Here is a 16,726-nt window from a genome sequence, read left to right as displayed (position 1 = left end):
GATGAAATCCAACTTACCTATTTTTTTCTTTCATTGCTTGTGCTTTTAGTATTCTAGTCCTATCTAAGAAACCATTGCTTAATCCAAGGTCATGAAGATTTATGCTTATGTTTTCTTTAAAGAGTTATATAGTTTTCACTCATACATTTACAGCTATAATCCATTTTTAGTTAATTTTTACATATGGTGTGAAATAGAGATTCAACTTCATTCTTTTGAATGTGGATTTCCAGTTGTCCCAGCATCATTTGTTAAAAATATTATTCTTTCCTTCATTGAATTGTCTTGATACCTTTGTATAAAAGATCACTTTGACCATATGAAAAATTTTTTAATATGGGAGGTAGTGTAATCTGATTCACATTTTAAAAGGATCAATCTCTCCGAAGAATGAATTATAGAGAGGCAAAAAGGGAAATAGATCAGCTGGGAAGTTGTTATAATAATTCCAGCTACAGTCCAGTAGTAGCCTAGTCTAGTGGTAGGTAGTGAAAGAGATGGAGAGATTTTTAGAGTTTCAAGATTATACTTTTGAGAGAAAATTGACTCAACTGAATGTCCTTTTTTCCACTTTGCACTTGTCCATGTGACAACCATCATTTTTACTTTTCCTAGTTACATTTTCTTTCAGATGGTCTTGAGAATTTTTCCTGATGTTTTTGGATGTCTTTTTTTTCTAAACTTTACCTGTATGTTCTTATTTCCTGTTTCTCTGTTAACCTTCAACTCTCCATTACTAAAACTACAGATTTTTTTGTATCCACACCTGTTGTTTTCTCCTTAACTCTCTCCTGGATTCTCACAATTCCCTGAGTAGGTGGGAACCTTTTTTTCCTTTACCCATTATTTTTTTCTCCACTGTCTTCAATCTCTCCCCTTCTACTAACATTTTCCCATTAGATGTAAATGTTCTTAGGTGTGTCCCATCTTTTTTGAAGTCAGGTTTATTGAACTGCAATTTACATATCGTAAAATTCACCCTTTTTAATGCATAGTTTGATGAGTTTTCACAAATTTATAGTTGTGAAACCACTACCATAGTCAAGAAACAGACATTTCATCACCCCAGAAAATTCCCTTATGTACCTTTGCAGTCAACCCCTGCCCTCCTTCCTCAGTCTTGGCAACTTCTGATGTGATTTCTGTTCCTATAATTTTACGTTTCTAGAATGTACTATAAATGGAGACATACAGTATATTGTCTTTTGTGATTGCCTTCTTTCACTTAGCATAATGCCTTTGAGATTCATCCATATTGTTATCAATCTTAGTAGTTTGCTCTTTTTATTGTGAAGTAATATTCCATTGTATGGGCATACCATACAATGGTATATCTGTCTGTTCATCTCCTGATGAACATTTGGGTTCTTTACAGTTTCTAGCGATTATGAATAAAGCTGCAATGAACATTCACAATCAGGTCTTTGTGTGGACATATGTTTTCATTTCTTCTGAGTCAGTACCTGGGAGTAAAATTGTTGGTGCGTATAGTAAGTGCATGTTTGACTTTATAAGAAACTGTCAGGCTGTTTTCCAAAGTGGCTGTACCATTTCACATTCTCCTCAACAGATTATTAGAGTTCTAGTTGCTCTACATTCTTGCCAATCCTTGGTATATTCAGTCTTTAATTTTAGCCATTCTAGTGCGTGTGTAGTGGTATCTCACTGTGCTTTTAATTTACGTTTCTCTAGTTACTAATAATGTTTTCTTGAGGTTATTTTCCATCCCTGTATATTCTTTGGTGAAGGGTCTGTTCATATTTTTTGGTCCATTTTTTGAGTTGTTATTTATTATTGCATCTGAGCTTACTTTATATGTTCTCAATACAGTCCTTTCTTAGGTGAGTGTAAATATTTTCTTCCAGTCTATAGCTTGTCTTTTCATTTGCTTATCAGTGTCTTTCGAAGATAAGATGGTTTTAATTTTATAAAGTCTGATTTATCATTTTGTGATTCATGTTATATGCTTAATAATCTGAGATCACAAAGGTTTTTCTACTGTGTGCTAAATATGGAAAAACAAATGTGAACAAGATACACGAAGGTACTTGTCTCATTTTTCATGTGTGTATTCTTACAGTTTTATAGTTTTAGCTCTTATATTTAGGTCTATGATAAATTCAAGTTCATTTCTTGTAGGCAAGATCAAGGTTTAATTTTTTTTTTAATTTATTTATTTTATTTATTTTTGGCTGCGTTGGGTCTTCATTGCTGTGTGCAGGCTTTCTCTAGTTGCGGTGAACAGGGGCTACTCTTCGTTGCGGTGCATCGGCTTCTCACTACGGTGGCTTCTCTTGTTGCGGGGCACAGGGTCTAGGTGCGTAGGCTTCAGTAGTTGTGGCACTCCAGCTCTAGGGCACAGGCTCAGTAGTTGTGGCGCACGGGCTTAGTTGCTCCGCGGCATGTGGGATCTTCCCGGACCAGGGCTCGAACCAGTGTCCCCTGCATTGGCAGGCGGATTCTTAACCACTGCACCACCAGGGAAGCCCAAGGTTTAATTTTTTATATGGATTGTTCACCATTTGTTGAAACTGCTGTGCTCCCTTACTGAATTTTGATACTTTTATTGAAAATTAATTGAATATACGTGGGTTACCCCATCTTTAAACAAAGACCTCCCTCAACTCAACATGCCCATTTAACTAAAAGTTCATCACTTCCACATCTTCACCTCTTCAAAGAGTGGTCTAGACTCACTGTTTCTGCTTCCTTATTTCTTACTCCTCACACTAGCCTCTTTCACTATCATTCCACAGAAACGGTTCTTGCCAGAATCACCAGTGACATCTGTTTTAACATCCTGTGGACACTGTTGTATTGTTGTCTCATGTGATTCTCAGTGCCCTTGGGCCTCCTTGACCCCTCCCTCCTCTTTCAGACACTTTTTTCCCTTAACTAACATAGCATCCCACCATTCTTCTTATTTTTCTTCTGTTTTTCTATTTGTCCCTACATGTCTACTTGGCTAGTTCTTCTTCTTTTACCTGTTTCTTAATTATCAGTGTCCCTCAGGATTCTGACCAAAGCCCCTTTTCTTCTTGTTCTGTGCATATTCCCTGCTTATTCCCATCTAATCCGCTGGCTGAAGCATCTCAAATTTATATTTGCCAGATTTATAAAAGCCAGATCTTTTCTGAGCTTCATTTCTGCATGTTTAACTGCCTAGGAAGTTAAGCTCTAGGAAGGACCATGAGCTCTAGGAAGAAAAGTGCCCTATATATATTGTGTTCACATTTGTGTTCCTATGTTTAGCACAGAGAACTTAATAACTATTTGTTGACTAAATGAACAAATGAATATGTGAACAAACTAAGCAACCTGTGCAGCTGATATTATAACATATCTTATAATTCTAGTACAATATTTTAGTATTGGCCCTTTTACTGATACCTAATAGATGTAATGAGTACATGACTCTGGGCACAGGAGAAGCAAATTACTTTTAGAATCACATACTTTGTCTTTGCCATGGCTCAGTTTTCCTGTTATAATTGGTAGAGAACCTTGGGATGAGGAGATGGGAATGAGATCCTAGACAGGGGCAGGAAGGAGATAAGAGAGCAAGGAGACATTTCTCCAGAATGTTGCAAACACTGTTTCTAAAGTTTTTCAGTACAATAATTTCCTTCAAGACTTAACCTATATTGTTTGAGGAATAAAATATCTTAATGGCCCTATTAAATTCTGATTACAGCTTTAATTACAGTACATTATTTCTTTTTTACTTTTCACCCAAACTTTTGTAAGTCCCTGTAACATTTTTTCTTGGCTCTAAAATGATTCTCAAAAATTGTATAGGAAAATGTAAACTGGGTAATGTAGACTCTTTCGGGCCTAGTGTGATGAATATTTTTATGATGATCTGAGTGTTCACATCAAAGAATGTATATGCTTCTTATGGGCTTACTGTTACGCCCAGAGCTTTGAGGGTATCTGGGAAAATACAAGACATAATCCTCATTGCTGCCCTCAGGGAGCACACAGCTTTAGGGAGATAAGAGCCACAACTGGCAAGTAAACAGCAACACCTGTGAAGCAGTTTGTAGTCTCTGTTGTAGGTTGCTTGGCAAGAAAGATAGTCTCCTGCCACTAGACATGTCCTTTTGGCCTTGCCTGTCACTATGGGCTGTCCTGAAAGTGTTTAGGGTTTCTCTATAAATGCCCTTTTTATTTGGTCTCGAGCATGCAGTCCCTTACATTTCTCTGTCTCTCTCTCCTACATTTCAGTGAGCGGTTTCTGGTGAGACTGAACAAGAATGGTGGGCCAAGGAACCCAGAGAAGATAGAACGAATGTGTGCCCTTTTTACAGTATGTGCAAATTCTCTTTCCCTTCTCTGCTGTTGACTCTAACTAGGGCCCTGCTATGTGGATATTGTTGCCCTGGAAACAAGCATTTATTCTTATTTCCCCACACACTGGTGAGAATAGAACTTGATTTATGTGTCTTTCAGGTTTTAATGAAATATTTAAGAAAACTGAAATTAGCTTCAGTTTTTAATTGAATTTATTAAAGAAATATAATCAAGTACCTTTTACTGATGTACATTTTAGAAGCTATTTAATATAATAGACACATAAAATTTGAGGAAAGTCTTTCTTACAATTCTTCTTCAAGGCCACTGGGAATTTCTCTGATGTGTAAGTATCGTTTCTCTAAAGGCACCCACCAAATTTACAGCTCTGCAGTTTTTTAATGAGTTTATATAAAGAGAGACAAACTAAATAGTCCTCCTCTTTCAAATACCGAACAGAGTCTTTTCATGCCATGATTCATACTTCAGTTTTTTCTGAATAACCATGCTGTTATTCGTGGTCTCTGAGCTCATGGACTCATCAGCTCAGAGAAGGCTTGGTAACCTGCTTATTGAAAAGTGCTAAGCCTCACAATACCACGTTGCCTTGTGTATTCTTTACTGATTTACTAAATTTTTTTTTTACCCAGTTATAAAACTTAACTGCCCAGCTTTATTTATTTCAGTTAATTTATTTGCTGAAGAAGAAAATAAGACCGTGTCACAATTTTAAACCACTTTTGACTATCATGGATTCTTTGATGTGCTTCAGTGATACTGAGATACATCAAAACCTGTTGAGTACAGGGAGGTATGATGGTGTCACAGTGCCACTGCCCTCGTTTGTGGTGCATGATTGATAGGTGACAGTCAGGTGTCTCAAACCTTATGGTGTGCCTCTTAAACACAAATGGGATTTATCTAGGGCTCTGATATGTGACTTTCTCTGAAAGATAAAGTTGGATTTGTTTACCTGACTTTTTTTGTTCATTTACTACAACTTTATCGAAATCTCAAATGATGTTACTGCAGAATCAGAAGCCACTTTTACAGGAATAACTTTTATTGAAATTGCTTCAGATATGAAGGATTTACAAATCTAGCTAAGCTAACATGAAGTTTCGTACATCTTTGAGCTCAGCATTCAAAGATTAGGAGATAATACAGGAAGAAAAAGCAGGAAAAGCAGATCCAGGAAGACGGCTAAGGGAATTGAGATGGTTTAGTCTGGAAAGATCAGTGCTCTCTCTTCAGCAGGAGAACAAGGGAAAGAGTTGAAATTGCAGGTAATGGGATGTAGGTTAGAATATTGGGGGAGAGCATCTGAAGTGAGACTACCTGAACACTGAGCTGGTTCTCTAGGGCCACCTTCCTGAAACAGGATTAGAATGAGATGAGACACCCATCTGTCTAGAATGTCCCAGTGACCTTAGGAGTCTTTTATAGATCCTCAGGCTCTGATATTGTTTGGTTAAAGCAGCAAAAGAAATTGTCGATTCCTTGTTCTTTGGCACTGTGGGAACAGAGCGGTGTGTGTGTGTGTGCGTGTGCATGTGTGTGCGTGTGTGCTGTCCTTGAATGTGATGAGTGCAGTCCTTGTCTCTTGAAAAATGAACTTAATTATGATATTTGAATGTAATTATACAGCAAATCAAAATTTTCATTTAACAGCATTTTAATTATCTATAGGGGCCCAGAGGCCTAGGCTGTAGCTCCAGCTTTATAAATCAGAGATGCACGTAACACGTATTACGTGCTCTTGTTCTGCCACAACGGGAAGGCACAAGGCTGCTAAAAATACCCACTTTTGTAGTTCCCTTTGCAGTACAGCTCTGGATCTTTTCTTAAAGATCCCCCAAAAAAATGATTTGAGGAATTTTTTTCAAAGCCTAGAAGATTTTTGAACAAGATTGTTCTAGCCAGGATTTTCATGTTTTACTTTAAGCTTATACGAAATAATAATTTTGGTGGAAACTATTTTCTGACTATCTAAGACTTGAGTTCCTCCTGTGGGCCAGAGGAGTTTTCCAGATTGGCATATGTGTTACAGAGTTTTCGAGTAAGTGCAAGAAAATGCAGGTACAGCTGTGGTCAGTGCCAGCATGTTAGCTTACCTTAGCATCAAGAAAAGGGAACCATACAGGTGGAGCAGTTTTGCAGGGTTACTCAAGCTGACTTCAGAGCCACATTACAGACAGTCACATTATCCATGCACAATCTTGCTCTTGGTAAATCCTGTATTTTTCTGACTATGTTAGATTTCAGAGCTTCCTGTGCAGGAAGAATTTTATCCAAGAAGGAGGTGTTTCATATTTATGTAAATGTCTAATACAGTGAGGATTTTGATGACTTTCATGATTAACAATGGCTGTGTGGTATGTGCATGAGAGAGCATGTCTGTGTATTTACTCCTTACTAGATATCCAGTGCCTCACACACAGTGCCTGGCAAATACTAATGATTTGTTACATAAATAAATGAATACATGTTTATTTTCTATTATAGTTGAGTGATCAGCTCAGGGAATGAACTTGTGTTGTTTTCCCTGCATTAATTGGCATCATATTTTTTACATTTACTTTTTCACATTTCAAAATAGAATTTTAGGTCGTGCTTTCTTGGAATTAAGAATGAATTGAATTATTAGTGCAATAATATCATTTATTAAAATACTGCCTCCTTTTCTGCAGCATAAGAATGAATAAATTGTCTATGTTTTATATTTGTAAATCCTATTATCTCTACAGAAAAAGGGTAGTCCAGGCACAGGAAAGTGAACTGACTTTTCCATGTTTCAGATGAAATATTAGTAACTGAGTCAAGATGCTGATCCCTGAGTCACTGTCCTTTCTACCCACCAGGTAGTTGGGAACCAACTTCCTAGTTATGTAGGATTGGAGGGTAAGGTCCAGTGAGTAAGTCTAAATTCAAACCCTGCTCACCAGATGAATGGTGGGTGAGTCACCTCTCTTCCCACCTTGGTTTTACAGGTCTTGTGACATAACTCTATGGTAACTGTGTTTAACCATGCTCATATCTAATAAGATAGCCCTTACACTGAATTTTGACACTGAAATTATGTGGAACTCACAAATGATAATTTTACTTAAAATATTTTCTGGTACTGATTATTATCATCTTATTTTTACTGACTTCAAATAAATACCACAGAATGTTCTGGGTACCATGTACAACATGGTAAGAAAGAGCCCCTACCCAGCCATTTAGAAAATACTATAAATTACATTTTAGGCTTCTTCCTTTCATTCACCTGAACAGAACCAAAGGAGAGATCCCATGGTCTTGTGTACAGCCCGTCTGGTTAGTGTTTGGTCATCTTTGGTAACTGGCTTGAATTCTTTACGTATATTGGGATTTATAATTATACTGGTTATTTGATAGTTTGGATTAACACAATCTAAGGTATGTAGAAGACCATTTCACTTTGAAATGTGTCAAACATTTACATATCTTTTAGCAATAGACATGTTTCTATCCCAAAAATTATATAAAAATGGTAATCTGTTTTTAAATTTCTATTTGTTATTTAGTAGTCATCTTAATATTTAGCAAAATGTAGTAGTGTTTGGAGGATATCATTTTAAATTAAAGGAATTATTGAAATGGAGTCTAAAACATATTTTTCAATATCAAAAGACAACTTTCATGCAAAAATATATCTTTGTGATTCCAGAGATAACAATTTATGTTAAATTATTTTGTAACCCATTTCATTGTAAGTATATTTCATTATTCCATCAAGAATTTGGCAAAATATTATAACCATCTAGAATCTAAAAGCTTCAATTTCACCATTACAAATTACTTTTTAATGTCTCCTTTTCTTTCATATGTTCAGGACCACTCTACAGGGCAGAGCTGGGATTATGGTGAGGCAAGCAAAGCGCAGGATCCTGAGAATGAGACCTTAAATTTTATACCTTAGATGGTTTGCTTGCTTCACCCTAGACCTAACCCTGCTACAGGGTAAACATAAACATAAAGCAAACATGGGGATTCTGGATCCAAAGCTCATTCAAAATCATGACTGCTGCTTGATTGTCCCTTTTCCTGCTTTATTGAAAAGAGATAAGTATCTGGGACAAATCAAAAGATGAAAGATGGGAAGGAAATGGAACTACGGGACCTTCTCCTAGAAGCAAAAGGGAACTCACAGGAACCTGTCCCATTAAAAATAGAGGTTACTCCTTCATCATTAATTCATAACGTGGCTGGGAGTGAGCAGCGGTTGATGACCTGGTGAAAGTCTGAAACAATACATATTAAAGGAAGTTTTATTACTTCGAGTATAATGTGGTAAATAAAATATAAATATATACTCAAACATTTTTTTTCAAAACGTGTTCTACACATAAATAATGTATAAAATTATTTTTATAACTCTAGTTTTAAAAGTGATTCTGGATCAGATTTGTTTACTTAAAGGAAGCCCTTAAAATTTTCCAGATAAAATTATTTTCAGCTTTATACTTCAGCATAAATGATGCATATCTAAATTTAGAAATGGGAGATCTAATTATTGAGGTTTCACTAAAACCAAAGTAATCGCTTTTCAAGGGAACGTATCTAGTGTATAATAATCGTTTGTGGACAGCAGAATAAATGTAAAATTAGTAGAGAGTAAACTTTCAGAATTTCAGTCATTAATGAGCCTTTTGGTGTTTTCCCATTTTTTTTTTCTGCATTGGAAATTTCTTTTGTTACAGAATGTTTTTATATGATTTTGGAATAAACATGGATAAGTCAATGTCATGAAGATTTCTAATGTGAGAACTTTCGGAGATAGGTGGTCTAAATAAGAGCTGGAAAAATACTGTCAACAAAATAATCTTCCAAGGGCATATAAGATGTCCAGACTTTCACTGCAGGAATCTTACAAACACTAAACTGCTATGTACTTTAATCCCCTTCCCCCACCTATAGCATATGCTAAAAGCAGCAAAAGCAAACCATTATGAGGTTCAAAATGAAATTTTAATTATTTTCTATGTATTCATTGCCTTAATTTATTTTTTCTCTTTTCTTAGGATCTGAGCAGCAAAGATATGAAGAGAGATTTATATATAGTTGCCCATGTGATACGAATAGGTATGGTCCACTTTATCAATTCACATGACTAAGACCACCCCAACTTGGGATAGCCACTTGTGTATGACCTTTGTCTTCTGCCTAGCTCTTCAGGTCTTAGGATTACTTCAGGTCTTAGGATTAGAGTCCAGCTTGTACTGGAGCTGTACCTTAAGCTCAGCTGCTGCAATAGCTGAATTTGATAGAAATGAAAGCATTTTCTGCTCCCTATTTGTTTTTGGACCCATACTTTTTATTTCAAGTGGTCTGCTTTTTTACATTCTCTCCATCTAATGTTCTGCCTCTGTACCAGCCCTCTGCCTCAGAGATCTTATAACGGGTTGCCAGGGTTGCCAGCTTAACAGGTAGTGAATGGCCTTTGCTGTGTTTTGTATCAAAAAGTATGTATCTATGCTATTTTCTACAAAATTAGAGTTACTGTCATTACTGCACTAGATGGATGGTATCTCACTTCTACCCCACCCAAGATTTTTGCTACCTGTGGTTTGTTTGTCCAGTCTTATTTTAAGTTTATGACATAATTTGCGGGCCTATGACTAACCAAGTCTTCTTTCATAGTGGGTTCTGGCATATCTTGTACAGCAAAAGAGTTGTTTTGCCAACAACAAAACAACTCTTTTTTGCTGTACTTTTGGGTTTTTGTTTTGCTGTACTTGATAAAGCATTTGTTGAGGTTCCAGTTCTGCATTTGCAAGTCCTCTTGCCACTGTAAGGACAGCCTTGGTAAGCAGGAAAATCAACCTCCCATCTACTTTCTGAGACTCTTCTTGCTCCTACAGTGGTTCAGGAGCAGCTTTGGCTGAAAGAGTTTGGTTGGAAGAATAGTACATTGTCCTCCTTATCTCTGTATACATAACTTTTACCTGTCAGCTAAAATACTCAACTAAGAAGTTAAAATATATTAGCACATTGGTTTTTCTAAGAAATTCATGAAACCACTGTTTCATTCTCATATGATTAATAAATGGACTGTTGGTGTTGAGGTGGGTAGTAAGGATGATTAATTGAATGTGGTGCAGGGGAAGAGCCCTGGCTAAAGGCCTGTTTGGCATTCCCCTACATAAATATCCTTGCATCCTTGGATGGCTCCCTTCATCTTCAGTCTTCCAATTTAGAAGATCTCTAAGGTGCCTATAGCTCTGGCATCCTTGGATGATAATTTGGTGGTGCTATAGAGGAGCATGGAGTTCTTAGTCTGACTGGTGTTTCTGCTGTGCCCCAGGCCGGATGCTCCTGAATGACTCAAAGAAGGGCCCTGCTCACCTGCACTATCGGCGGCCATATGGCTGTGCAGTCCTAAGCATCCTGGATGTCCTGCAGTCGCTCACAGAATTAAAGGAAGAGAAGGATTTTGTTCTTAAGGTTTACACGTGAGTAATGGACCTCAGAAATATTAATGATTTGCAACATAAGACATCCCAGCACTGCCCTTGAGAGCAGAAGTTCTCAAGCTTTGCAGGACACAGACTCATCAGGTTATGTAGGATAGGGAGTTTTTTGAAAATGCAAAGATTTCCTTCTAAAGGTTTGGGGTGGGCCCAGGCAACTGTATTTTTAATAAGCTTCCCAGGTGATTCTGAAGCAGCTGAACTTGGAACATTCTATTCTAAAGTAAAAGTCTGGTAATACACAATTCCTCTTCTCTCCAGGACTAGCCAACCTTATTACGTATTTACAGGAAAGCTAATAATCTAATTTCTCCTGTGTTTTGGCTGTAAAAGAGTCATCTGTGTCTAATACTTGCCCACCAGCTGTTGTAACTGAGCTGGCTACTGATGTAAATTGCTTCAAAGAATGATCACAAGTCAGGTTGCCCTGTCTTTGAAGAAAAGCCAGTTTTTCTGAGGAGCTAAGGTTTTACTCTTCATTTCTGCCACCACCGATCTATAAGTCACCAGCCAAGCATGGCATTATTTTTAGTGTTCATCATCCAAGGGCTCTGCCTTACAGAAGCAGTGCATCTCCTCCTGACTCTTGTTAAACAATAGGAAAAACAAAGAAAAGTAACACAGAATCCAGGTATATCGTCTGTCTTTGCTTGTAGAGACTTAGGCATGAATCATAATGCTGAGAACATGATCAATGGTGAGTTTAGTGAGTTTTTAAAGCAAGTGTATTTCTAACTGTAAGAATTAAAAAAAGAAATCTCTCCCCTTTTGGTTTTAACCCAATATTGTTTTTTCAAATTAAGTCTAATGCTGTCAATCACCAGGTTAATATATCTTTACTGTAATATTTGTGTGTATTTTTCTAAATTATCTGTTCTGTCTGATTCAGGCATGAAGTAAACTTAATTCACAATTATGCTTAATTTGGACCTTTGTATAATCAACCACATTTTATTAATTTCAAAATAAAAGCCCAAATATCCTTATTACCTATTTTGCCTTAAGCTCTGTTTTGTTCAGAGTTGTGTACTTGATGTGATGAGGATCTTCCTTTGAAATAATAACTTACAAAGGAAATTTTGGCGGTTTTCCTCTTCCTTTCATGCATCAGTCACAGCCTTTCTCCATTTACGAAATCTCTTCAATGATGGGTGGTGGGACCTGCTTTTTTTTTTTTTTTAATAAATTTATTTATTTATTTAGTTATTATTTTTATCTTTTTGGCTGTGTTGGGTCTTCGTTGCGGTGTGCGGGCTTCTCATTGCGGTGGCTTCTCTTGTTGTGGAGCACGGGCTCTAGGTGCGCGGGCTTCAGTAGTTGTGGCTCACGGGCTCTAGAGCACAGGCTCAGTGGTGCATGGGCTTAGTTGCTCCGCAGCATGTGGGATCTTCCCGGACCAGGGCTCGAACCCATGTCCCCTGCATTGGCAGGTGGATTCTTAACCACTGCGCCACCAGGGAAGTCCCGGGACCTGCTTCTTGATACAACTTCCTCCCTTTGAAAAGGACTAAATGTTAATCCAAAATCATCATCATTATCATTTTACTCCACTGTATCCTTTCTAAGGGCATGGAGTTTATAGATAGAACTCCAGAGTTGCATCTCTCTGCACATATCAGCTGTTCCTTGCTTCAATGCAAATTCTCATTGTGGATAGGGGCTTGCACAGCATCTCTCTTGAAATCATGCTGTCAAGCTTAATTAGCCTAACTGCTTCTAAAACAACAGTTTTCAGTACTAACATGTCACTTTTCAAGAAGTGGGATTCATGTGTAGCTTTTTCTTAGCTCCTTTCTCTGAGCTGTGCCTAATATATCAGTTCTAAAAAGCCAAAGAAAGATATCGTTTTCAACAGAGAAGATAGTTTTTTTTTAAAGTTTTTTGAAGGACTAATAGAGTTAAAAAGTAGGATAATTTTTCCACTTGATAATATTAACAGACTTTCAAAGACACTTCCATGTTTGTGAAATCGATTTTGTGCACGGTATGGAATTCCTCTAGGGTTAGTGTTTTAAATCCACATCAGCACAGTGAATTCAGCCCTACGGAGAAGTAATATTTTCCAATAAATTTTAGGGGACATGTTTGTTAGGTTTAATTGGAAGCTTAAAGGTTTTACTAATTGCTACTGATAGTGTTTTAGCCTTTGCTAGGACAGAATTTTGCAAGGATAAAAAAATCTCTTGTATAGTTTTTTTTTTTTTTTTTGGCTGTGTTGGGTCTTCGTTTCTGTGCGAGGGCTTTCTCTAGTTGCGGCAAGCGGGGGCCACTCTTCATCGCGGTGCGCGGGCCTCAACTATCGCGGCCTCTCTTGTTGCGGAGGACAGGCTCCAGACGTGCGGGCTTAGTAGTTGTGGCACACGGGCCTAGTTGCTCCGCGGCATGTGGGATCTTCCCAGACCAGAGCTCGAACCCGTGTCCCCTGCATTGGCAGGCAGATTCTCAACCACTGCACCACCAGGGAAGCCCTCTTGTATAGTTTTAATCAGTGAATTAGCAAAATACCTCATTAGTTGTTGACCTTCTCATCGTTTCTTTTATTATTCAGAGTCAGCCTCAGGCCTCAAGCCCCTGTATGTCTCTTGCCGTGACCACTGCTCTGGCTTTATAGATATTTAATATCATGTGTGTTGGGAAGGCACCACATCCTTTTAAAAAAAATCACAAGAAGCTGAGGTGTAAAAACTAGGTCGCTTTTTAGTGAGCTAGAAACCTTAAAAATCACAAACGAATAACCACTATGTGAAGTTCATTCTGATATAGATATCATGTTTCCTCTTGGACAGAGGGACTGGACTCTCAGGCAGGCACAAGGCTTGCTGAATCTGGAGCCTAGGATGTGAAAGGAGAGGAATGCCAAGGAGCTAAAGCCAGCATTGGGATGGGGTGGAGGGTGTCCATAAATAGTACATGGGACCAAATACAAGATGCCTCTGAATATGTGTTGACCACTCTCCAACTTCACATTGAAAAAAGTCCAAACACCTTTAGGCCAACTTTAATGAAATAAATAACTACTTAGAATATTAAATTTATCATTTTAGTTATATTTTAAATCATATTATATAAAATGTGTATTACACACTATGTACTCAATCACATATTATGTAAAACTGAGAAGTATTGCTTTTTCCCACTCTCACATTTTATGAGAAGATTTTATTTGAATTCTTTATGTGCAACCATGCCATCAGGTCTTTGTCATCACTATAGCCATATTCTGAGTCATCTGACAGTTTTCCAGGGCACATTATCAGGTTGGTTTTGATACATCACTCTTTGAATCCTTAATGATGCTTTCACTGGAGATTCATCTTGAGGCCCAATTACATATTTGCTGAGTAGTTGGGCACTTGATGTTTTTTTGTTTTCATTTGTCATGTAGGCCTATGTTTATGACCTTAATGATACAGCCACTTACTATGCTGCTTCTAAGGTGAGTTTTACAATAGCATCCAGTACTTCAATTTGGAGGTCATACCCAAGGATGATTACTAAATCTGTGTAGTTTTGCTCTTAAAAATTTTTTTAACCAAGATAAAATTTATAAGCATCTAAAACTTGCATTGATTGAAGATATTTCAGGATAATGTAACTTATCCAAACAGTGCTGTGATGTTAAAAATAAAGGGATTCAGAGAATGCCCTATAACATGAAAGGCTTTGTGAGGGTGGAAATACAAGGTGGCAGCCTCTTCTGTGAGTGATGCCTGGAAGGGAACCTCTCCTTGTATTTGGAATAGACACAGGCATTTCCTCAGAACACTGCCTTTGGGTTCTTTGTTTCATCACTACCTTATCTGTGAAACTGCCTTAAGTTGAGGGGACTTGTTTAGGAGCCATTCTTAAATGGAAGCTCACTCTTAAATGGGTAAAGGACCATTGGGTCACTCTTATTTTGGTACAGATTAAAGGAGTCTGATGTCTTTATATGTAATAACTCTAAATGAAAAATTCTGCTTCTCACTTGCAAGTCAGGTAAAGAAATAGCTCATATTTCTCTTTCTCCTAGCCTAGGCCTTCTCAATTTTCAGTGGATCATCATCCACCCAGGACCATTATCTGCTGGGTCCATTATCAGTGTTCAGACATGTGTTGTTTGAGCATCTGCACCAAAAGTCTTTTCAGGCCATACAAGGAAGACTCAAATCCAGTAGGTCTCTGTCCATGGAACTGCTCTATTTTGACTTCTCGTGCCCACTGTCTCTAGCCTCAGTGTCTAACTGGGTTTTTGTGTGTGTTAGTGCTGCTGCAAAACAGAACACATTAAATAATGAACCAAGATAAAGAAAGTTAGCTCAGGATGACTCCCTGTTCATGCAGAGGTGAGAGGTTCACACCAGGAGTCTCTAACATGGATCTAGTGTTGGCACATGAGGTCCCAAGTATTCTCTACCACAGGATTGAAAAAACAAATGTGCTTTCTCTTCCCTTTTTTGTTCTGCTGCTACTCTAGAAAGAGTGATATGAAAGAACAGTGGCTCTACAAGCATACAAACATAGAGCTGGCTTTGTATAACAACTTTAACTGACTTAAAAGTATGTCAGTAGTATGTATGATCCCAGCTTGGTTTTTAAAAACATAGATATAATACTTTCATCTATTAGATGGATTAGATAGATGAGATGATAGATAGATAGAAGCTGTGAGATTTGGAAAAGTCATCCTAATTCCCCAAACTTTAGTTTCCTCATTTAAAAAGTTGGGGGTGGGAGGATGGAATAAGGTAATATAAGAGAGACAGAAAAAAAAAAGAACCCATTTAAACTAGTGAATCAAACAGGAAAGAGGTGGAAAAATAAATGAGAGGATTGGTGGTTCAGGAAATGAGGTATACGCAAATAATGGGTGTATTACATGCCATCTAAAAGGAGTTTCCTGTCTTTTTTTTGTTTTTTGCTAATGACTCTTGTTTATCGGCAAGTTCCACTTTCACATCTAAACTACAAATCCTACATAATTCCATCCATAATATCTTAATTACTCCATGGTGGCCACATAAAATGTCACCTGTTTTCAATGGTAATATCAGTGTACATTTGTTTAGTGCTCTGTACTCTCTCAGAGCCCTTCTGGCTATATAATCACATTGAAACTTCATAACAAGCCTGTGCACTGAGTGGGGCTTCACCATCTTACAGAGGTAGAGGTGGTCAACACCAGTTAAGTAAGTGACTAAACAAATTAATGACATTTCTTGGAAGAACAAAAGAATGGTAGTAATCATATTTTGATTTTAAATTAATTTTTCATTTAACCTATAATGATTCAAAAACAGCACCAATAACAAAAAATGTAGGGATAGAATCATATCATGGGCTTTATAGAACGTGTTACTTTCTTTTTAATTTTTTTTAAATTTTTATTTATTTTATTTTATTTTATTTTTGGCTGTATTGGGTCTTTTGTTGCTGCACACGCGCTTTTCTCTAGTTGCGGCAAGCAGGGGCCACTCCTTGTTGCAGTGTGCAGGCTTCTCACTGCGGTGGCTTCTCTTGTTGCGGAGCATGGGCTCTAGGTGCATGGGCCTCAGTAGTTGCGGCACGCAGGCTCAGTCGTTGTGGCTCGTGGGCTCTAGAGTGCAGGCTCTGCGGCATGTGGGATCTTCCCAGACCAGGGCTCGAACCCATGTACCCTGCATTGGCAGGCAGATTCTTAGCCACTGCGCCACCAGGAAAGCCCTAAACTTTTTATTTTAAATTGGAGTATAGCCGATTAACAGTGTTGTGATAGTTCCAGGTGCAGTTTCAGCAAAGCGACTCAGCCATACATATACATGTATCCATTCTCCCCCCAAACTCCCCTCCCATCCAGGCTGCCACATAACATTGAGCAGAGCTCCCTGTGCTATACAGTAGGTCCTTGTTGGTTATCCATTTTAAATACAGCAGTGTGTACATGTCAATCCCAAACTCCCTAACTATCCCTTGCCCCC

General features: G+C 37.8%; 1 protein-coding gene across 1 annotated transcript in view; it reads left to right on the top strand.

Annotated features, from left to right (window-relative positions):
* Positions 1–16,726, top strand: part of DOCK3 (dedicator of cytokinesis 3) — a 349,841-nt gene that overhangs the window by 215,631 nt on the left and 117,484 nt on the right. The window contains exons 9-11 of the mRNA XM_068559156.1: positions 4,228–4,309; positions 9,342–9,402; positions 10,625–10,772. Coding sequence (XP_068415257.1) covers positions 4,228–4,309; positions 9,342–9,402; positions 10,625–10,772 — 291 coding nt within the window. The remainder of the gene's footprint in view (positions 1–4,227; positions 4,310–9,341; positions 9,403–10,624; positions 10,773–16,726) is intronic.

The sequence above is a fragment of the Eschrichtius robustus genome, chromosome 12 (assembly GCF_028021215.1).
Source record: "Eschrichtius robustus isolate mEscRob2 chromosome 12, mEscRob2.pri, whole genome shotgun sequence".
Lineage (NCBI taxonomy): Eukaryota > Metazoa > Chordata > Mammalia > Artiodactyla > Eschrichtiidae > Eschrichtius > Eschrichtius robustus.
This window is presented reverse-complemented; position numbering and strand designations above follow the sequence as displayed.